At 49.4% G+C, this 23,985-nt stretch overlaps 2 protein-coding genes and 1 non-coding gene across 3 annotated transcripts in view; all 3 read left to right on the top strand.

Annotated features, from left to right (window-relative positions):
- LOC149352661 (alcohol dehydrogenase class-3-like) overlaps window positions 1-23,985 on the top strand; it is a 38,927-nt gene extending 14,942 nt beyond the window's left edge. The window contains exons 7-10 of the mRNA XM_089581876.1: window positions 13,285-13,501; window positions 15,472-15,602; window positions 17,033-17,168; window positions 19,909-23,985. Coding sequence (XP_089438002.1) covers window positions 13,285-13,501; window positions 15,472-15,602; window positions 17,033-17,168; window positions 19,909-20,051 — 627 coding nt within the window. The 3' untranslated portion in view covers window positions 20,052-23,985. The remainder of the gene's footprint in view (window positions 1-13,284; window positions 13,502-15,471; window positions 15,603-17,032; window positions 17,169-19,908) is intronic.
- Window positions 1,267-4,688, top strand: LOC149352663 (deoxynucleoside triphosphate triphosphohydrolase SAMHD1-like). The gene is made up of 2 exons (XM_089581875.1): window positions 1,267-1,583; window positions 1,672-4,688. The coding sequence occupies exon 2, from the start codon at window positions 1,698-1,700 to the stop codon at window positions 3,231-3,233; it is 1,536 nt and encodes a 511-aa protein (XP_089438001.1). The 5' UTR covers window positions 1,267-1,583; window positions 1,672-1,697; the 3' UTR covers window positions 3,234-4,688.
- On the top strand, window positions 5,655-5,727 carry TRNAA-AGC (transfer RNA alanine (anticodon AGC)). Its single transcript has one exon. It is a non-coding gene; the product is annotated as a tRNA-Ala (tRNA).

The raw sequence follows: 23,985 nt of genomic DNA, 5'->3' as shown, positions 1-23,985 counted from the left end.
CAGGACCATCACATGGAATTCTTCCACAATAAAAAACAGTCCGCAGCTGAAGCTTTTTTGTAACCTGACCAAAAAGCTAATTATAAGATAAAATTATAAGTCCAAGACTTGTAACGCCTGTCTTGTTTCGTTTATTGTTGCGATATGTCAGAGCAATAATACAAGACGCCACAAACTATGGCCCATTGCTACCAATTGCTGTTTCATTTTTTAAGTTTCATCCTACAATAGATACCACTAGAAACACACAAAAGACAAGCATGGTTTACATGTAATCGCATGAGTGAGTGCTGACATCTCTGTTGGTGGCTCTGCCATCGTGGTCCGCTGTGCCCCATTTAGATGTTTCACTTTTCAGTGTAAAGTATACAAATGCTAGATTTGCTACAATATACAGACAGTCTTTACAACAACACAGAATGCTGAAACGGCATAACTTTGATGTTGATATTTCTTACTGGCTGTTTGCTTCTCGAATGGTCATCATATATGACTGTTATAAATCGGCCCTCGCGTGCACAGCGCCTCAACTTCTACACGTGCAAAGTTTTGTTTACTCGTGGATGCATGGTGCCGTGCGCTGCGATACACGACCTGGTAGTGGAGGACCGAACGTGTGATTTTGTGTTGCGGAAAGCGATGGGAGGAATAACTGTCCAGCCCATCATGCGTGCCGCCAAGATGTATTCAGGGGCACACAGATTAGCAATGAGTTCCTCCGTGGTGGTACCCGACGGTACTACTGCCGGATACAGCTCAAAAGAAGCGGCAAACACTCCTCAAAGAAGGCCCTCCAGGCAAATGCATGGTGTTGACTGTGTTTGTCATGACGTTGCGGTTAATCCGTTAGCGCGACATCGCAGGTGAATGGCAAATGCCTCCGTGAAATGGGATTAACTGCGACGTCATGACAAACAGTCAACACCACTGGCTGGAGGGCATCCTTTGAGGAGTGTTCGCAGCTTCATTCTCGACACGCCATGACAGGAGGCTGGTGGTGGACTCACGAGTACTGTAAAGAGTAACAAGGTTCCCTTTGATGGTGAACGAGATATCAATGACCGTGATCTCAGGGTTGGTGAGCAGGACGCCAGTCTGGAGAGCTTGCGTGATCAGCAGGCGGGTCCGAAACACGCCTGGGCAACCTCTTTGGTCGCCGATTTGATGCTACCGGTGGCAGCAGTCGCTGTTGCGGGAGGAGTCGGCATGACCGATGGCATATTGGACAAGGGACATCGGCGTCTGCCTCGAGGACGTTCCAAATAACAAATCAGCCGATGCTGCCATTGCTGCCGACCTGAAGTCCCGACCCCAGTAACCCCGCCCCTGGCGGCAAATTTTCAAAAGCAGCAAAAAGCTTTGTAGACTACTCACTAGATGTCGCTGGCTAACATTACCTTTCTGTCAAAATCGCACAAAGGGTAAAGCTTACTCCACTACAAACAAACAGACAGTTTTATTTCTCCACGCATCTGTATACATATGGTCGCCACTGCAGCCGCTGCAGCCGGCTTTCGCTCTTCCGCTCTTCGTCGTGTTTCGAAACTACACCTGCTCGTCTGCAATCACCTTTCGGTAATCCCGTAAGTCCGGCTTTCCCTGAGGATTACTGTGATCTCCGGCCTTTACACAGGCAGGACGTAACAGGAACGTGTCCGAATTTCACCTCAGGCGGTAGCGACGGCAGCGATCGGACAATGGGCAACGCAGACGGCAGCGAAATCTGCGAGCGCTACGAGGCGACAGCGCATGCGGTGACGGCGTCGCCAGACCTCCGCGCCGGCGTGCTGCCTCCACGAAAAGTCTTCTGGGATCCCGTGCATGGTCAGATCTCTTTGCATCCTGTGTCCGTGGCAGTGATTGACACGCCCGAGTTCCAGCGACTGCGGCACATCCGTCAGCTGGGTCACGTCGCCTACCTTTACCCAGGCGCCTCCAACAGTCGCTTCGAGCACAGCCTCGGCACGGCTCACCTGGCTCGAGTGTTAGGCTCACACCTACGCGATTGTCAGCCGGAGCTCAAGCTCAGCGACAAGGAGCTGCTATGCCTCGAACTGGCCGGCCTGTGCCACGACCTCGGACACGGCCCGTTCTCGCACTTCTGGGAACACTTTTACCTGCGCGGCGCTCGCGACCGGGGCCTGAAGCCCCGCTGGACCCACGAGGCGATGTCGTGCAAGATCCTCGCCCACTTGATCGCCACCAACGGCCTCGAGCGAACGTTCACCGCATGGGAGGACAAGTGGCCCGGCCAGGGTCTGACTGCGGACGACATCAGGCTAGTGCAGGGTCTCATCTTGGGCGACAGGAGTGGTGTTGCACCAAGCCGGTGGTTCCTCTTCCACGTGGTCAATAACCGCGACTCTGGCTTGGATGTGGACAAATGGGACTACTATCTGCGCGACTGCCACGCCGTCGGTCTGGCCTGCGGCTTCCAGTTCCAGCGGCTCGTGGGCAGCGCGCGCGTCATTGAGCACGAGGGCTCCACGCGCATAGCGTTCCGCGACAAAGAGCTCCACAACGTGTACGAGATGTTTCGCATCCGCAGCACACTGCACTACAACGTGTATCACCACCACATGGTGAGCATTTTCGAAGCCATGATCTGCGACGCGCTGCAGCTGGCGGACGAGAAAGTGGCAGCGGCTAGCGGCGTCGGGCGCCTACGGCTGTGGTGGACGACGCACGAGGCCGGGCAGGCTGACGCCAGCCGGCAGCAAATTGAGGCCTTCGTGGCCCTCACCGATCCTTGGGTCGAGCTGTCCGTGCGCCGCGCCGACGCCCGGCAGCAGCCCGAGGTCTTGCGAGCGCAGCAGCTGTGGACGGCGCTCGAAACGCGGTCGCGCAGACCGTGCCCGCTGTACCGCTTCCTGGGCAGCGTCCCCAAGAGCGAAGACGGCGGCGCCGGAAGCAGCGAGGAGGCTCTACGAGAGGCCATCATGGCGGCGCTGCCAGATAGCGTCAGGCCCAAGGCCGAAGATCTCGTGTTGGATTTGGTCAACATCCACTGGGGCTGCGGCGCTGAGGATCCCGTGAAGAAGGTGCTCTTCTTCCGCAAGGCCGAGCCGGATCGGGCGGTGCACTCGGACGACCTGCGTGGTCTGTGCAACGCTCCCATGCTGCCGTCGCGTTTCCAAGACGCCCGCTGGCACCTCCTGCTCCGGGCGCCGGCCAAGCCGGGCCTGGATGAGCACATTGAGCGGTGTCTGGAGGCGCTCCAGCGCCAGAAGTGAACGACGCCTGTGGACCCTACAAATCCGCATTCGCGCCCGACCCGTTTCGTTGGTTGTGTTGGACGTTGAGTGTATGTTTAGTTTCGTGTTCAAAGTTCTTTTCGGTTTGCTGACGAAGGTGTATCAGCACCTGCTCTGTGAAGTGAGCCCTTGTCGCCTGTTTCGCCGTCACACAGAACATGTCAGAAGACGTAAAGGAGCTGAACGATATTGCGTCGGTCTTGTGGCGCTTGCTTATCCGTCGTCATGTTGATCGCACTGTTCGGTGTTTCTGCCCCGGTTCTGTGTCGCGGTATTGTGGAGTTCGTCCCGTTTTGTCGTGTGCGAACTGTAGTAGCGGGACCCCGTTGTCATCCTGACCCTTCCTGTCTACCGACTATGCGCTGCCGCCGTCGTCATATATAATTTCGTTGTGGTTGTCGTCCTGTGTGACTGCGTATTTATATTCGGTGTGAGGCAACTCAGTTTCGAAGGCTGGAAGTGTGCGTTTTCGCTCGTGCATTTAGGAGACCTTTGCGCATTTTCGCATACACCATTGAGCAAGACATTCTGTGAGTTCGGAAAGAGACTCAGGGCCGACAATCCTTCCATGCTTTCGGCTTGTCTAGGAAAAAAAAAAAAAAGATGTGATAGGAGTTGGCCGAGGAAAGTGCTGTGTAAAAACTGTGCTACGGCACGAAACGTCAACTTGACACGACTCAAGCGGCACGCTTGTTGATGCGCGGTAACTTGCGTCCAAACGCGGCGCTCCAAAGATTATAATATATATACACCTATATATACATATATACACTAATACACTTGAAGGAAATAAAAGTAATATATATGATACTAATATATTTAAACTTTCACAGTTACTCTTAGGTGAGAGCTAGGGTACAAGAAAGGTGTTCGTTTACTAGTTATATCTTCCAAAACCAATTTTGTGTTCATAATCAACACAGCCAGGTTGTGAGAACCCTGTCTACTAGCACGCGAACCGACCATTGTTCTCCGTGATTGCGGCGCTGCCCGCATCGGTGCTTGGTTCTCAACGGACTGCCCGGTTCTATAACACCCTGTGATACCGAAGAAGGAAAAAAAAAGTGCTACCACTTAACGTGACCGAGTACGCTCCTGACGAAGGTCTTCGGAATTCTGAAAGGACACTTTGACGGCACCCCTAGTGATTGGCTGTGTGATCTTTTGACCGCTCTCTGTTTTATTTGCTGTCGGGAGTTCGTTAAATAAATATATCTACTTTAACCGCGTGACTGCCGTATGTGGTACGAAGGCGCAACGCAGCGTGGACATGCACCCAGCTTTTGCGTATTCTCGGCCGTTGCGCAGCCAGCCAGCACGATATGGGCTTCTACTGAGAGATGAATGTAAGTATGCTCAAATTGGAGATCAACCGCAGTAATGTCGGTGATCCTAGAGGCGCGACATACGATGGCGATGGCCGTCACCCATCGCTGCCACTGGCGCGGGCACACCAAACGTGAAGAAAAAAAAAATTGTTTTGAGAAAAAGGAAAGGCGCAGTAATAGTCCCACTTATCGATGGGCACGTCGACAGCGACGTGAGGGAAGAGAGAAAATGTAAGAAAGATTGAGAAAAGGAGGCACCGTAGTGGACGTATTTTCATTGTACACGGGCGTCTTGCATTTCGCCGCCATCGAAACGCGTCCGCCGCGGCCGTGATTGAACCCGCGTCCTCGAGATCAGCAGCCGAGCGCTCCAACCACTGCACGTTTCAGCAGTGTTGGTTGGCTGCGGCAGTTGCGACCAACGTTACCGCTTCAGTCACATCGCGTTATCAGACGAGTGCAACTGCGCTAGTGCCTTAAACAGCGCCAAGCAAGATATAAACGATGATGGAATTCCCGTTTTTTTTTTTTTTTTGTATAAGTTGCATCTTCAATCTGGACCTGAGGAGCGCTGCGCACTGGCGCCCAATAACATTTCTGAGGTGCTGACTCGGACATGCTGATTTGAATGAATGAAAACTCAGAATGAACGATGCATGAAAACCCAGAACCTGAGCGAGCGCGGCCCAGCGGTTCCCACCCCATCGTGCGAAGCCATCGGGCGTCGCGTCGGCACGAATTGCCACCTCGTGCGATTAGCGCAATATTGGTTAGCGTTTTAAACTCTTCCAGGTGCTAGAACGGCCAAAAAAAAAAAAAACGGTACAACGTTTGTACATTACAGAGGAAATGGAGAGGAAAGCATTAAAGCCGCCTTCGAGCAACGGCGCTGGAATCTGGATGCGGCAGCGGGGTCACTGTACTTTTGAAGCATGTAAAGATTTTAAGACGGCCAGCCTAAGGAGCAGAGCAGAAAATATTTTTTTCTATGATCCGAAAAACCTTGCCTAAGCAAATATTTTTTGCACTAAGGCGATCGGCTTATGTAGCCCGATCGCAAAATCCCGCCGGCGGGGGTGTAGCTCAGATGGTAGAGCGCTCGCTTAGCATGCGAGAGGTACGGGGATCGATACCCCGCACCTCCACTACTTTTTTTTTTTTTTTGTGCGTCGATTGATTTGAAGTTTCACATTCCTTTTTTACATATACCTAGTAGGCGTGAACGGCATGGTACGCGGAAGGTGCGGTTTCTCAAAATGTCGGGGCAGGTCAAACTTGCACATGTTTTATATCTCTAGATTTTAGGTCGTAGAGTTCCTTAATATATAACTAGAGGAAAAGCTGGCGGCGTTACACTTCACCATGGAGAGGCGCAGGAATGCCGGAAAGAGGAGGAGTCTTACTTGGCTTAATGGGCTACTGCTGGGCGCATTAAACTGTAAAAATACGACCCTTCTCGAGGCAAACCTCGAAGAAGTACCGTGAAAGTTTCCGTGCAGGCTTTCCACCGTACTTTCACTTCCGTGAATCTACTGAATAAGTGAAAAACGCAGTACAATCCATGTTTTCGGTCAAGTCAAGTAAGAAACCTCGCCTTGCCAGCTTTCCCTCCAGGTTGAGCTGAGTTTAATGTCCTTTGTTAGGTAAGGAAGGCGCATATGGCCATGGGAGGGGTTAACGAGGGGTATGCAGAGTCAATACTTGCACGGTCGTCAGTCATCCCACATTGCATTGTTCCCTCTTGGTAATATTTAAAAACTCTATGGTTTAGTGTGCCGAGCGTCGAGGGGACGAGCGCGTCCATTTTTCATGACGCAGCGGTGGCGCCACCGACGAAATCTAGGTTTGCACCTGCTTCCTTCGCCCTTTGCTGTGCCTGTAGGAAGCCGATTCACTCCAATTATTTCCAAGTGCACATGACTTTACTGCCTTGTGAAAAAGAGAGACACGTGTGTGTGTGTGTGTGTGTGTGTGTGTGTGTGTGTGTGTGTGTGTGTGTGTGTGTGTGTGTGTGTGTGTGTGTGTGTGTGTGTGTGTGTGTGTGTGTGTGTGTGTGTGTGTGTGTGTGTGTGTGTGTGTGTGTGTGTGTGTGTGTGTGTGTGTGTGTGTGTGTCAAAGTGGCAGGGATGCCGAGTCTGCCATATATGAGCTCGGTCGTTATAAGAGTATCTTTTCCCCTGAGTACTCCGTTCAAGAAGGCCCTTAGTACAAGTTCAGATGTCTTTACGGCAATGTTTCTACTTTTCTTCTGGAAATGTCTGCATCATCAGGAAACCGTGTGTCATGTATTTTATTACAATGCATGCTTAGTGCATCTGCATGATGCGCAGGGATCTCGTGAATCAGAAATGATCGATCGATAAAACGTGAGCTTAAATTAAAAACACTTCAAATTAAGTAAATGAACAAAGCACAGTAAACTACGGACATAGAAGTGCTTACCAGCATTTATTGTGAAATAAATGACGTACGTATTAAAAACGACACTCCGTGTCAAGTGAATGAGTAAATGAGCAAAGCAAACTACGGGCATAAGAGTGCTTACCAGCATTTATAGTGAAATAAATGACGTGCTGTCAGGGACAAAAGTGGTATACTCCACGCGGCGGGAGCCGAAGCAACGGAAACTGCGGCATTTTGGTGAGCTAAAGCACGAAACATTGAAACGGTCCAAGCGACATGCCTGCTGATATAAAGGTCAAGCATTGGCTGTCTCGATCCCAGATTCCGCCTGTAGATGGCGTTGCAGCGCAGTTTTTCGTCGCTCCGGCTCTCGCCACGTGGAGTAAACCACTTTTGTCCCCGATAGTACGTACGTGCCCACCATTCAAGCGCGCCTCTCAGAGATATGCTTCTTTCCTCGCACTTAAATCACACACCGTTGTTACTTTTAGGGCGAAAGCACTTCTAGCCGAACTCCCCGGGTTTCAGAGGTGTCTGTGTGAAGCCTCTGATTAGCAAGTGTAGCCGGCTGACTGGGTCAGTGGACACTTCAATCGCGCTGTGGGTGGGCGGTGGCATCAACCTGGAAATTGAGGACGTTATGCGCCTTTCCTTTTCTTTAAGCAAGCGTAAGATTAGGCGCATAACTGCTCCCTCCGTCAGTGTACACCTCAATCGCACTTTGGGGCATATGGAGGTGGTGCACACCTGCAAAAAAACCATGCTTTCGTACAATATTTCGTGCTTAGCAATGCTAAACCGCCAGCCATTTTTTTCTTCCTGAGAAAGGGGCCTTGGCAATGCATGAAATGAAGGCTTACAGTTGTTGAAGAGGCTTGCGATAGTTGAAGATTGCTGACGCGGTTTGTTAGCTGATTTTCTTATGCTGCTCACATCGGATCTCATATGGCACCTTGAACCACGGGGAAGAGCTAAGTGAAGTCAGGCGAACTCGCCTATGCTTTGCCACACTAGCCTAGCGAGCGAAGGTGCAAGCAATCGCGAAACTGTCCAATGCAGCAGGTGTGAATAGGAGGCTTCCCATTTTCACGCAGGCTGACATGCATGTGGCCGCGGCCACAGGGGAACGAGAGCGCTGGCCCTCAAAAAAAAAAAAAAAAAACGCTAGCACTCCCGTTTGCGCTGCATAGCATGGTACGCAGAAAATGATTTTGATAGGCTAAAACCATTATCTTAAGTGACAAATGTGTAGCCCGGTTCGATGAACTGCTCCTCGAAGTGGCATTCATGCACACGGCGAAGTTCGGTACCTTCTTGTTAGCCCGATGGTGGGCAACTGGCATTTCCTAAATAATTCGGGACACCGCGGCACAAAATCAATGGAAGTTTAGGTCTCTTCCTCGCCGGTTTTAAGCCAGCTATATGTTTTTTTATTCATTTTAGCCGTAAAGCACTGAGCCTGTCGCGAACTCAGTCGCGCTAGAGCTGACGGAAACATACGAATATAAAGTAGCTGCTGTCTCGTACGTTTAGCGTATCATTGCCAAATTGTCAATATCTGCGTCAGCCGTTGTGTCTAGTGATAGTCAACACACAAATTCGGGGGCACTAGGCAACGTTTAAAGGGTAACGGAGTAGATTCCAAGAGAAGGCAAACATAGTAGGGGCGGCAGAAAGTTAGGTGGGCAGATGAGGTTAAGAAATTTGCGGTGATACGGTGGTCGCAGCTGGCAAAGGACAAGGTTAATTGGAGAGACATGGGAGAGGCTTTTGCCCTGCAGTGGGCGTAGTCAGGCTGATGATGATGATGATACTTACAACTCGTTTGCAGCACTGTGAAAGGTAGACCTCTCTCGTTCATTCAGGGCCAAGGAAGACAACAAGTAGTCTCTAAAATATTTTACCAGTGTTGTGGCTATTTTTCAAACAATTATTGCAGTAATTGAAAAAGTAGCTCAGGATGGCGTTTTGAAAGTATAGAGAGCGTTTCATTCACTGGTTAAATTAGCGGAGAAAATCCGCACGAACACAGCACTGCGGAGGCCTGCTGCAAAGTGGTGCGTCGCCATTCGTAAATATGGTGTCTGCCGAGTCGGCCGAATCTCCTGCGCGCAGTAGCTGGACACTGGCACTCTTTCCTTCCCAGGGATAAAGCCATCAGACCCGGGATGGGGGCCGCGAAGTAACACGTTGTGCCGCGCACGCCTTACTGATTGGCTCAGACCGCCGCAGCCTTCATAGCGCTGCAAACGACTTGTGTTTCCGCAACCTTAGGAAGGTGGCGCCGTCTAGTGTCTAGGCTGGCAACAACCGGTATGCTGATACGCGCAGTCGCATTCGAGGAACAGGACGCAAGTGGCAGCAATGAGCATTGTGGAGCTTCCACATTAGTCTTTTTTGCGTTCTGAAAGTTCCTGACTGAGAGAAGCTTTTCAAACAGCTCCAAAGCCATTCGGTCGAGAAATGATCGGAACTTCGGCAGATGATGGGGAGAGTTGTGCGTGCCGACTACTGATATAAGGAAGTAAAATCTTAAAAATTGTTTCTGCATAGAGGCTGACTGTGGGAGATGTCCTGTATGTGCCACACGAGAGGCGTAGGCCTGAGTTGTGTACTGCGGTCTTTCTGAACCGTACCCAATAGTCTGAGGAGCGTACAAAAGAGCGATAGATGTGAAGAAGACATGTTCTATCAGAACCCCAACTCACTGCAGCCATTCCATAACATAAAAAGCGCAATCACCGTACCGTTAAGCATGGCGTCACCATTGCGTTAATTATTTCGCGGACCAGCTAGCGCTGACCACACACCCCTTGGAGTAGGGCCTAGTTAATTTTTCTTTTTAATAAATAAAATAAGCCCCTACTACTACTCCACCTCCTCGTTATATTGCTCACCGCCACGCTGCAATCTGCATTCGATGACTGAAGTATGTGTGTGCATTAAAATAATCAACAGCAGTGCAATGCTCCTCGAACCCTGCGGCCTTGATAACGTCCGTCCATACATGGCAATATGCTCATTTTCACATATGTAGCGTACACAGGAACCTCATTTGCGCGCAGTACGTTCTGTTTCGCACGGATCCACGTTACGCGTGCACGAGTGGTTCCACACAAGCCGAACATCGCTTCCCTCTCTCGCAACCAAGCCAAGCGGCTGCACATGTCTCTGTCGTCCCTCGTTCTCGGCAGCGCAAGCAAGTCGACCTTTAGCTTATTGGGCCCGTGGGCGGCTTGATGGCCTTCCCGGGAGACTATCTGCCCGTAATACTGCCACACCAAAGTGTGTACGCTGCTTCTTTTTCGTGGAAGGAGAAAATGGCCCGCCACTTGCAAGTGCATGTCCTAATTACGGTTTGTCGATGAGCCGTCAAAGCGGACAAGGTGTTCCTTCACACTATCACTGGTGCTACGGAGCCGTGCATTTAGTTTTGTAGACCTTTTGCTTGCTCGCCATAGCCACGTCAGACCTAGCTCCAAGGGTTTTGACAATTTGGTTCAGCATTCGTTGGTATACTGCATGGTGTTCAAAATTAAGCTTTATAGATTTTTTTTTTAAATTAGGCATTGGGAGGTACGTGAAATGTATACCTTAGCACATAAGTTATGCGCCCAAAGGGATACAAAGTGAGAAGATAATTTTACCATCAGGCACGTAATTAACTAAAATCGATTATTCCTTTTTTTTTTTTTACGAGAGTAGTAAGAGGGCTTGTTTATATTGGAGTATTCCTACAGAATTCCACTTGGCAGAATTCTCCCAGCGAAGTTCGTGTGTTCCGAGATATTCGCGTCCAAATTTTCAGCTCGATCCACGTAATGGTGCATGCAAGACGCTGACGGTCGGCGCAAAACCAGGGGAACTCCGGTTAGTTTCGGTTTCAACTACTTCAGTGTACCGTGTGGAACTACTTCAGTGCACCGTGCGACTGGAGGTGAACTGATCCTCTCAAATTGAATTATTCCTGCCCACGCACGTAGCGTGATAAGGCTGCGTCCGTGGCCGAGTGACCGGGGATACGAAGCTGCTCTTTTTCGACGGCGGTGGTTCGAGTTCGTCTTGGGGCATGTCTTGGGGGTTAAGTTTTTTTTCTCCTGATACCGCTGTCATGACGACGACACGACGCCTATAGTTAGCTTCCCTCCGGCCGCTATGGGAGGGATTGGCGCTGACGTCTGTGTTTGCTGGACAGTGGCGTATATGGAAGTTTCCTACCCCTGGCAAAACTCCTCCCGTCGTGACGCGGGTATTTCGTCTGGCAACGGCGTAGAGCGACCCCTGATAACCGTTTTCTTTTCACTTTGGGCTATCAAAATGACAAAAACGCCCGACGTAACAGTTGTGCAACATCAGGGAGGAGTTTTGCGTCGACTGCCACCGCCTAACATACGCAACGCGCGAAATCAGTGAAAACTTCACGGGCAAACGTCTCGGAACCGTTCGTGCGCTAGAATTTAGCTATAATGTTGAAGTCTTGAAATGGGACCGCACCTATATTACCAATATAAATATTCACGCTAGCCTCAGTGGCTAAGAGATATATTTTATTTAATCATGTGCCTGACAGTGACAATTAGGTCGCTGTCACGTACTTTACAGCGCGTAATTTACAGAAATTTGTAAAGCTTAACTGACACCCTGTGTTTCAGGGATATTTTCTTTAATATGCTTTTCGAGGTATGAAAATTGCATATGCGGAATATTAAAACAGATGAACAGTGTAAACTATTGAGCTGGTTAATTTTTGACAATTATATTGTCAAAAGTTAAAAAAGTTAAATTAAACTGCACACATCGACACTGCCTGTCAAGGCATGGCTTCATGCTAAGGAGTGGTTTGTGGCATGGTCGGTGAATTGTCGCCTGTGCAATGCGCCAGAGTCCACTGAGTAAAATTGTGTTGTACCATGTGATCTATTTATCTTTGTGGGACTACATAGTCTCTGGAAAAGCCGTATAAGGCCGCCACGCCGAATCACCGCGGTCACCTAAATCTGCCCTGGAAGAGCCGCCTAGCTGGCTCCCCTATCTAGATGCATGTGTGTATCTCCTAGACTTTCGATGTTTGGGACGGTGGGGACGTGTGGGGGTATGGTGGGCTCGTATTACACAGCCCGGTGTTTTGTGGCATAAGCAGAAGTTTCCTTTTCGGCACTATATCCATACAATAAAGAAAAAAAGACTGCGGCGATAGCCTAGTGCTCCCAAGCACTGGCCAGCGAAGCTGCTCTGTTCGCGCCACTGCGGGTTCGAATCCCAGTCGCGGCAATATTTCTTTGATTAATTTTTATTTAATTCACTTGGCACAAACCCACAAACATCGCGAAATACTTGGCACAAACAGACAAACACCGCGAGATCTTGCTCGTGGTTTACCCAATCAGAATAATGCTTTCGCACTAACAATCTCTTCCTGAACCGCCTTACAAAGGAAAATCATCGGAAACATCGACGCCGATATTTACACATTCTTCGAGTTGAGATTTGGTTGCTGCTGGCCATGATGTTGGGACATACCTTAGGAATCAGAAAACAAATGCTTTGTTTCATTATGAAGCGCGGCTGAAAATGGAAATGTGACGTGTAGACTTCGGGCGCAAATTCCATAGCCGACCGCCTGTGACATGGTCGATCTGGGTTGGGTCATCCTCTGCCGAATTCGGCAACTCTGGAGCCGATTGGATACCATCGACCAGCAGTCAAAAGTGAGCACACTCATTCTAGAAAGATATCAGAGTGTATCGTTCATTATAACTCGCTGAATTGGAACCTCCGGTATATCCGAACTGCATGAGGCTTCGTTGTCATCAAAATAGCATACATTTCAATGAAGGAAAACGCTCGGTACTTCGAACACATGACCGTATGTGCAAAGGTTAATTCAAGCATGCCACGACACTGCCTCGAGCGCACGGTTATCGCGGTGAGCTGCTGGTGCCGCGTGCACGGACGGTTTGCCATTATCGCCCGTTACCATTTATACCTTCCGCGCACGCCGCTTTAGAAAGCTGTGTTCTCGCCGTCCATCGTGAGCTGCTGTGTCAGTTTTCTCGGCACCTATCGCAGGGAAAAGAAGGGGGGGCAGTTCGTTTATCTGCGCGACACAGTTCTGCGTTAGCCCTCTTTCGGATCGGACACCTTTAGTTTGAACTCTGCATAATTCCAACGTGGTTTTCTCGGCGCTGTGATGCCGCGCTGAGTGACGAGGGGCACGCTTCCCGCGTTGTAGCCGCATCAGTCCCTTGCATTATGGTCTGCTCAGAGACCAGCTATGTGAGGCTAGACGATTGGCGCAGATCAGCATTGCGGCGCCGCTCGACAAGGTGTGGCTGCTTGGCTGCGCCGTGTCCAGGGGCTACGGTGCTGCTTTGAACGCGGCCATGATCACCAAGGAGAGCAAGGTGGGCATCTGGGGCCTGGGAGCCGTCGGCCTCGCGGCCGCCATGGGTGCCAAGGAGCGAGGTGCCAAGACCATAATCGGCATCGACATCAACGAGGGAAAGTTCCAGAAGGGTGCGTGCCCCACTGCTTCTTCTGACCGCTGTCGGGGAAAGTGTAGACTCTCCACAAGAGGAGTAAGGAATCACTTCCGACGTTCACGACAATGACAAATTACCGTAATTTCTGGTGCACAGCTCGCAAACTATACACGTTTAAAAGTTGAAATTTAGCTTAAATTTTACCTTTTTTTATTAGCTTTAAAGACCTCGAATTTCGGGGGTATTACGTACAGGGGAGGTACAGGAATAAAAATAAACTTATATACAAAAACATTTTCCGTTAAATGTGGATGATATCATCATCGTCATCACTCTGACTACGTCCACTGCAGGACAAAGGCCTGCAAAAGTGTGCAAAAGTGCAAAAGTGTGCAAAAGTGTCGAGAGGAGAGAGAAAGGCGCGAAGACGCGGAAATTCAAATTTTCACTACAGATAACTCAACTTCCACAAAACGCATTCAAAAATTCTTGCTGGAGGATATTTGTGAAGCGGCGTCCTTTAATATCCTAGGCATACCGGAACATTATTTAAAGCCCCTTTAACGCTATACAGCTATCATTCTCCTTTCCATAGCTCGCTGCGTTGTCTTAATTGAAGCTGAACCTTCTTCTTTAGCTTTGATTTGATTTGATTTATTGGGGTTTAACGTCCCAAAGCGACTCAGGCTATGAGGGACGCCGTAGTGAAGGGCTCCGGAAATTTCGACCACCTTGGGTTCTTTAACGTGCACTGACATCGCACAGTACACGGGCCTCTAGAATTTCGCCTCCATCGAAATTCAACCGCCGCGGCCGCGATCACACCCGCGTCTTTCGGACCAGCCCTTCTTCTTTAGCCTCCACGTTTCCACCCCATAGGTGAGTACCGGTAAGATACAGCTGTTGTATACTTTTCTCTCGAGGGATATTGGCAAACTGCAATTCATGATCTGAGAGAACCACCCAAATGAGCTCCACCCCATTCTTATTCTTCTAGTTATTTCCCTCTCGTGATCCAGAGCCGCGGTCACTATATACCTGCCCTATAGGTAGACGTATACCCAGTCACGTCATGCCGAAGGCCGTTCCAGTCAATGGCTGAGCGAAGGAAGAATAATGCAGAAAATGTTGTAGTATGTGCATGTGGAGGCGCAACCTGCAGGGGATGACCGATGCGGATTGAAATGCGTGCCGGATATAGGGCAGAATACGAAATGTGTAAAAAAAAAAGTGGTATGAAATTAGCACATACAGGCAATTCGACTGCGGCAATCAAGATTTATCAGGCAGGACTTGGCTTTTAAAGATATGCTGACATTGTTTGAATAATATGAAGGAATGAATCTTGTGGCTCAAATATGTGGTGATATAGTGAATGTATCTGATAGATTTGGTTAAGGCTCCAGGTATGCTTTGAGGACTGGCTGCAGGTGCGGACTATACAGTATTTTTTTTTTGTTTTTAACATCGCCGATACGCCATGAAATTTTTGCAATGCTTATTTTATTACGAGCTTTTGTGATACTTGCGCTGTACGTTCACATGCATTTTTATGCGCCGGTTGTACACCTTGCTATTACAAGCTATGTACCGTGAACGGACAATCTAGTAAAAAAAAACGAGTAAAAATTGAGCCCTACTATTTATATACACCGGATGCGGAGTGTATATCGTAAATCACGGTAGTCTCACCCAGATTTGTTTCGGCTATAGAATTTGCCGCTACGCTATTGAAATACCAGTCCCGCACGCATTATTCATAACCGTTCTTGGGCACATTTTGTTCTTGAAGGCTCTTCTCGAGCGCCTTCCAAGTCGATGCTCGGCATCGTTCACTCAGTTAGCCATGTCCGAAATCAAACCTGCTATCCAGCATGCATATCCACTGGCCAGAGAACGATATAATTACATCGTGGATCCCTGTCATTTTTCTAACAGTTTTATAGAGAATACGCTAAACGTTTCTAAAAAAAAGTGCGTGTCGCCCTTTTCACGTGCACGCAGCGAAGGAGTTCGGCTGCACCGAGTGCGTGAATCCCAACACGTTGTCCAAGACCATTGTGCAGCACCTGGCTGAAAACACGAACGGCGGCCTTGACTTCACATTCGAGTGCATCGGAAACGTCAGCACTATGGTGGGCATTCCTCCCCGCTTTTCGCGAGGGAGGTGACGCTTGGAGCCGTTCTAAGCCTCATACACATGGAAGCGAAAATGCCAGCGAATCCTGCCGCCGAGCCGGAAAAGCCTGTTTTGAGTCGTTGCTGCGATGAGCGGCGAGGTTTCAACAAATTTTTGCTGCGACGCGCCGCTCAATCGCTCAGTGGCTTGCATTTGAACCAGCCTTTATGTGATGGCATGCACGGCTGTTTGGCAAGGAGTAGTATAGGAAAGAACTTCATTTGTCATCAATAGTATAGGAAACAACTTCATTTGTCATCAATTCTCGGGTGTATAGTCCTCAGTCCAAGACCGCAGTGGCAGTGTCGACCATGCTAACCCTTTGGATCAGCTATATGTCTGCCCGTAGAGGGCAACGCTGGTGGGTTGGTGATGGATGGGGCTTCACCCTGAGGTTGGGACAGGCCCTGAGGAGATGGTAGGCGGTGGGCTGATCTGAGAACTGTGCTTTTGCTACATGCCTTATACAACGCTCCGCGTTCCGACAGCGCGTGTCATAAGATGTATCACTTGGACCTGCTGGAGATGACGCGCTCGCGCTACCTGGAAGCTGGTAGCTCGCCAACTCGATGCGCCGCCCAGGTGAGCGGCTTTCAGCGGGAACTCGCTAGCCTCCACATGCACGCCCGTAGCTTTCGTAGTAATGGAAGCGACGGTGTATGCACGAGTTGTCCCTTCAAGAGTTCTGTCCCGGTGGTCGTTTCCATGTAGCGGAGCTCACTTAACGCCCTATCATAGCGATATAATAGCGCAGATTAAGACAGGACACACGAAGAAGACACGAACAACACGAGCGCTAACTTCCAACAAAATTTTTATTACACACATGCAACATATTTAACACCAAAACCACGTCATCACCTGTGCTATCAGTAACGTTGTCTGAGAAATGATAGCTCCTTATCCGATAAAAAGATAGAAGGAGTGCTTATACATGTCTCTCTCGAAGAATTTATCTTCTCTGCTTCAATTATTAACCGCGTGTTCGTGTCTTCTTCGTGTGTCCTGTCTTAATCTGCGCTATTATATCGCTATGATCATGCACCAACAAGCCCAAAAAGCTACGCTTTTTAACGCCCTAGCTGCCACTGATGGTATGAGGAGGAAAGTCCCTACACCCGTAAGGTTTGAACCCCTGGATATTTGAAAGGATTGAAGCCCTGGAGAGTTCACAGATAAGCCCGTTGGTCTGGGAACTCATGAAAATGATGGTGCCGTTGGTAAGCCCGCGGCTATTTCGTTTCGACGTGGTGTTTTGAATTAATTAAAAGTGCATTTCATTTACATCATCGAACTGCTTTCCGGTGCAGTCGCAAACAGTGCAATAACCATATGACGTACTTAACGATTTTCACGTGCTTTCATCGTCCACTGCTGGCGGCGCAGAGGGATGCGTTGGAGTCCTGCCACGCCGGCTGGGGAGAGTCCTTCATCCTGGGCGCGGCGCCCACGGACAAGGTGATCTCCACTCTGCCCTCGCAACTCACAGCCGGCCGGGCCTGGCGAGGATGCGTCTTCGGAGGTGCGTGGCCCACGCGAATAATCATGTGTGCTGGCTGCGGTTTGTGCTCAGTGAGCCAGTGCGCCGAGTAACCAACCATGCGGACACACGGGTATAGTGAAGGTCACCAGCGATTTTCGAAACGCGATGAGCGGGGAGGACGCACACGAAGGTACCATCAACAGCAGGCATTTCGAGAATGAGACCACAACTTTCTTCAGCGCAGCTGTGTCGGGTGTACTTTACTTTAATCCCATAGACGTCTATATACTATCATTGTCTTTGCGCTGCGGTGGTGCAGCCGTCACTGGCGTTAAATACTGTCCCACCTTACAACGAACTTCGGTTCCTTTTTCCTTGTCTGCCTTAATACTCATTAACCTGCTGACTCCTACTCACTGCAGATTGGCTATTATATTGCGGCTTTTAATCATAAAGATTCCCGAATCTCCGCGATTCCCTCGTTCGCTGAAAAGACATCACACTGAGTAGGATACACTCCGCGGTTACACTGTCCTGTTTGTAGCAACAACGTGACGAAATCAGCGGCGACACTTTGCGGTCACTCACGTATGGACAGATAGCAGTGCCCAGGGTTTCAGCTCGTGGCAAAGACAGAGTGCCTCACTCCGTGTCTGTAATGTAAGGCGATAGAGAGAGATAGGTGTTTTTTTAGCAATGTTTTCTTGAACATTCTAAAACTAAGGACAAGAGATCACAACAGTGAATGACAACGCGCGTATATATAACCGAAAAGTCGCCGCACACAGGTGGAAATAAGGGTTCGAATTAAAAAGTCCTTCAAGTCCACAGGAAACGAATATAGTGAAAGAAGAATAAGACCAATCGCAGTGTCGTTAGGTGTCGCTTGAGGTGCGCTCGCTGGGCCTCCGCAGCGTCACCGGAGGCGCCACGACGCAGCGTAGCCGGAATGCGTCGTCCCAGGGATGAAGCCTCAGTGTACACTCAGGCGCCCTGGGGCGTAATTTCGCTTGTCGCCCGGAAATTCACCCGCGATTAGCCAATCAGACCGCCGCTGGCTATTTCCGATTTGTCACTTAGCTGTTTCCCCCGAGATCTGTGTTCGCCTCAACAAGCGCGTCGGCTTGGTCATCGTCACTGCCGCTGCACCGCTGCCGTAGAGAACATGATCTTTTGCTAGTCAAACCAGAAAAATTTAAGTAAAGAGTACAATCTGCTCGGCTAACAATTGGAGCAGGCTTCGAGAGGGCGAAATGCAGGCCGACATGCGTGTGAGCCGGTACGGGCGCTCGATCCCCAGTGCTGCTGCTATACAGCTGTATAGGTGCAGGATCACTCACGAAGCATATTCTCGATCAACTGCATAGTTTGCCCACTTACAGGCTGATCGAGGTGACAGTTTACTGGAGTGTTTACAAAGCTGCAGTGCGCAGGCACCGAACGAAAACGCATCTCTGCTGGTGCATGTAGAGTATATGTCGCTGCCCGTGAGGCTTCTCCACTGAGCGAACGACGGCGGTCCTCACCGCGCCGCCTCGTCGTGTCGCTATTTTTTTCGCGTTCTTAGAGATGTGGCCCTTGGAGTGCCTGGCTCGTTCAGGTCCACAGGTCCCAGATTTCAATGACCTGTTACGGACTAGCGAGAGCAGAAAGGTAGCGAAGAAGACTGTACAGATTATTTTATTTTTACAGGAGCACTCTTGGGCACGTACTGCTAAACTGACCTTAAAACAACACTTCTGGCGTCCTGGCATGATAATGTTGAACACTTTCTGAGCTAAATGACTATCGTTAACATAAAAATAAAGACAAATCATTGAACCTCTCATGTTTTTTACGGTTCGCCACCCGCCCTTTTCGTTATTTATGGATGAATTGTAACCAAATTTGGCGGAAATATAATTTTTAATGCTGTTTTCATAATTGCATTTATTTAGGTTATCTTGTGGAGTTGCTGAGTAATCGCAATTAACACCCTCGTAAAGTCATCCCCGGGGTGTTAAATAACTAAGAAGAAAATGCACAAGTTTTTTTTTTTTACGTCAGCATGCTCACAAAGCCTTGTTCCGTGCAATAAAGCTATTAGTTTTTGTTTTTCTCAGACGCCCAGTACTCATGCAAATAAAAATTAAACTCCAGCATTCATATTTACATGAAGAGCATTTCTCACAAAATTAGCTTTCAAACAATACTTAAAGTGTACACACACAAAAAAAAATAGTGATCTTTAATGCACTTAACGCCTCGGGATTCGTGGCCAAAAAACAATCATTCTACTGCATGCCATTCGTTATGAAATGATGAAGGGACGAGTGATACAAATCGCAGAAATCGTGAGAGCTAAGAAGATTTGAGAACCTTAAAGTTTATTCCCTCGTTTGCCTCGTTTACCGCCTCGTATGCTTTTGCTTTTGGTCAGAGAAATGCGACATTGCAACCAACGGAATCCCTGATCTTCTGCTGTCTCCTCTTCATGGTGATACTAAGATGGTATGGTGACCCGGAAAACCGCGAAATTCGCGTCGTCGCACCGGGACCGTAACCGAGGGTTACGAAAAAAAATGAATTGAGAAATGAAAAACTTCGACCAAATTGGCCATTTTATTTGCCGCGTCCACCCTTAAATCTCTGTGCGCTACTGACGCCACAGCGGCCGTCATTTTGAAGTCTGTGAAGCACTGCGAAAGGCCGCCAGCGATTTACCCTGCAAGCAATGCTTGTGGATTCCATGGCGTTCTCGGGCAAGTTACCCACTGCACTTGCGTGTCCATTCGCGCAGGCTGGAAGTCGGTCGACCAGGTGCCTCAGCTGGTGGAGCTGTACCTGAACAAGAAGATTAAGCTCGACGAGCTCATCACGCACAGGGTGCACCTGGAGAGAATCAACGATGCCTTCACGTTCATGCAGGGCGGCCTATCGTGAGTGCTGGACTAACAGTGCAGCAACATGTGCCAAACTAGAGCACGCACGCAAACACACACAAGCATAGCGAGGTGCGCGATGAGCGCTTTGTGATCTGCTGCCTATAGGCGAACTCCGGCCAACGCATGCCAAAGGCAGTTGGCTCCCCTTGTAAGCGGATTATGGTTTGGCCCAAGACCCTTTTTCCAATCATTTCAGCCCAAAAATGCCGAGCATCAGGCCAGGGGAAACCTTGTACCCATTAGATACCGGCGTGCACCCGGCGGCACTGGGGATCGGACCAGCACCTCTGAAACGCGAGGCGGATGCTCTGCCACAGGGCCACCGCTTATCGGACTATGCCAAAGCTGCCCATTGATTCCTTCCTTAAGCCTATAAACGCCACGTTGTTTTATATACCGCTGCGGCATATGCAAGGCGTCCAGATTTAATGTAATTATACGGCATGATGATAATATACCGCGGAATATCGTCAGATCGAAATGGTGCTACGGTACCTTCAAACCCACGCGTATTTCAGTAAGAGAAATCGCCCGGCAGTCGGAATGCATGTGCCTGCGCAACGGTTGTTTCGAACTGACCGCGAAGCTAGCGGCTCAGCCGGTAAAGCACGACAGTGCTCGCTTCCTTCCAGCCGCGAGTGGCCGCACCTAAAACGATCGCCTGACTGCCTTGAATGCGCGGTTATCGCATGGTATGTGGGGTACAACATCCCGAAGCAACACGTGGGCTATGAAGGTCGCTGTAGTGTTGGGCTGCGGATTAATTTAGACCAGCCGGGATTCTTTAACGTGCGCTGACATCGCACAGCACACGGTCGTTTTTGCATTTAGCCTGCACCGAAATGTGACCGCTGCGGCCAGAATTCCATCCCGCGTTGGGCCGTCCGTCGCAGTGCTCCAGCACCCCCCCCCCCTCCTTTCTTTTCGTCTACAGCATACGCAGGTTTATTCTAATCCGCTCGGGAATCCCGGAGTCGGAGCTCCATATGCCACGCGGCTCGTTTCCCTGCATCGTGCTCTTTATCTGCTGATGCGAAGTTGATGGCCAAAATGGTGGCGCTGCTATACACCCGCGAACCTTTCGCATCTAGTTGCGGTGAATTCTGGCGGCCGCGGTGAATTCTGGCGGGAAACAGCGACCCATAGGCACCGACATGATGCCGGCGCCGGACAAAAGCTTATATAGACCCATCATAATTGTCCACAGTGCTGATTTGCCCCACGAGAGCGAGAAGGCCGAGCAGATGGTGTCGCGTCTCTGATGCGGTTACCCACGCAACGCAGTACATCAGCCCGTCGTCGATTGGGCTCTCTTTATTTCGTACTCCGGTTAACACGAACCAATGTTCGGTCCTCTTCGATTCGAACTTATTGAGATTCGTCTGTATAACATCCAGGTTATAGTTGAAATAGTTTGGTTGAATACGAAACTGCGTTCATAACCCGAATTCGTAAAGCGGCTACACGAGCGGCTCCAACCATGCACCGTCTACATACTGCGTTATGCAGTGCGGCGGAGCAGCCTTCGAACCGCAAAAGCAACCTTCCAGTCGCAGAGCGCTCACTATTACAGGCATTGTAAAATAACGTTCTAATCTAAAAAGAAAAGAGACAGAGGAAGTGAGCAGCTCCGACACCATTAAGGAGACTGCAATCACCAGTCCCTTAGCGCCGTACAGAACCCAACATCGATCCTTTCACAAGTGCAATAGCACAGGATGCATGATTTTGTGGCATTAATTTTATAACCACTCATAAGAATATTGCTATAAATGTATGCTTACTTCGTCGCTTTCTCATATGAACTTTGTTTCGAACGCGGTAAGTTACATCTATCGGGTGTGGGGTTACTTGACCTCTGAGCCGTCATCAACTTTGTCTTGTTGCCACAGCCTCGTGGAGTTCGACAGGGTCTGCGAATCTCGAGGTTCTCACTGAAAAGCGCCCATTTAAGAGGCTGACACATTCGTCGCACATTTAATACCATGAATGCATGATTCGAAACGTAATCGTGCAAATGGTAGCCTCGTTTAACAAGAAGAACGCTCGAAGTCGAAGCACAAAACTTCACTCTTCCGGATAACGTTTAGCGCGGCAACACAGCGATTTCATCAGTTCAGTAAAACTACAGGGTCCCAGCTGCAGTCGAGGGATGTCTCGATTGACATTTAAGGTGTCGGTTTACTTCGAAAAAATGTGTATCTCGTAAATTTTCAGTACCTTTCGTGACACGCACCTCTTTGCGATAGAAAGAAAAGTGCATTCAACGGAACGGCGCCGAACATTCGTGTACCTGCATGCCACGCATCCGATAATGACACTCGCATGACAAACAGCAACCTCTCTTGTATCTCACGACAGGTGCGCACACTGCCTCTGCATTTAAACAAGCACAGCTTTAGATATCAGGCAAAGATAAAAGAAAAATGTCTGCCCATGAACCCGCCATTTAGATCTTCTGAATCGTGTATGCACTCGGTATACATGCTGGCGATGTAGTTACCGTATCGACCCGGCTATGCCTGCTCGGTTCCAACTGTTTGATTGATTGATTGTAAAAGATTTTATTCGCCGGAAAGAGCTTGGCAAGAGGTCGCGTTAAGTGGTCGAGAGTTGTTGCGTTTTGTGCAGCATATTCAAAAACTTCGCCTCTTCTGCTGTATTTTTTTTTTAAGTGATCGGCATAACGAAAACTGTGTCTCGTTATCTCTTTCAGCATTCGCACCGCCATCAGCTTCTGACGCATCAGGCAGTCGAATCCGCCCGTTCTGTTCATTCCCTGTCGTGCTCGTTGCACGAACTCAAAAGTAAACATTTCGCACACCTGCAGTCTTTCGTTTGCGCTTCCTTCTCACCTCACTCTTTCCTCCAGAACCAGTGATCCGCATGTGAGGAGCGGTGAAAGTCTACGGTGTGAAGATGCGAGTAGCGGACAAAGATGCCATCAGGAACTTTACTCCGGACGTCTTCGCAATTCACTTGCGATCTCGGAACAGTCCCCGGGAGAATTCTCCACTCTATATTAATACTCAAGCGACGCAGTTATATATAGTTTGCAGTTTTTCATCAGGGTTGGCTTTCGTTTATTTATATCTGCGTGCAAGGAAGCGAGGGACTACGATAATCGAAAACAAGCTATAGGTTTACGTGTGAAGAAGAAAAAAGATTCTGGAATTAGATATTTTATCTGGCTTCGTGGTTGGAGGCAACTTCCCCGCAAAAACGAAAAAGGAGTACCACATAGTAGTCATTACAGCCTCTTGCCAGACTATGTCGGCCATTCAGCTGGAGACATCGGGAGTCGTGTACACGCTTGTCCGCTGTCCAGGCAACCGTTTCATGCACACGGCGGTCCGGTACAATGGCAGTCCGATTCGGCCGATTCGAGAAGTGAGTAGAGCCGAGAGAAAACGTGCCTACAGTTTTTATTGTAGCTGCAAGCAATATTCCTTGATGGAATTAATCGCTGCAGACCACATGTACGCTATGAGAGGCCGGCAGCCAAGTTGAATCGTGTACATGAGCGGCGCTTCTTCAAAGAACGGCGTACGCAGCACGGTAAAATGAGTACCAGTAGGTGAGCGAGTTTATGATCGCACATGCGACGGAGGGCAAAATTTTGCAAAAGCCGTACACTGCGTGCCGAATCTGGAGTCCACTACCACCACTTCGTGGTTTGCGGTAAAAGATGGATGGATAGCTGCTATTTATCCCAGTCGTGAGTCAAAGCCCACCGCGAAGTCTACACTCAGTCTACTGAGGAACGGCGAGGCTGCATGCACTGGCGCGCTGCTATACCGGCTTTCGTCGTGACGCGTGAAGGAGAAGGTCACGCTGCCTCTCGTGTTGTTTGAGTTCCCGGCGCACTGTAATGGCGCTGCACTGCGCGGCCAGTCTTGAAACACAATGTGAATAAAGCTTCTTGAAACTCA

The sequence above is a fragment of the Amblyomma mixtum genome, chromosome 3 (genome assembly GCF_055824585.1).
Source record: "Amblyomma mixtum isolate Tamu chromosome 3, ASM5582458v1, whole genome shotgun sequence".
Classification (NCBI taxonomy): domain Eukaryota; kingdom Metazoa; phylum Arthropoda; class Arachnida; order Ixodida; family Ixodidae; genus Amblyomma; species Amblyomma mixtum.
Note: the sequence above shows the minus strand (reverse complement) of the source record. Positions and strands in the feature narration are given on the sequence as shown.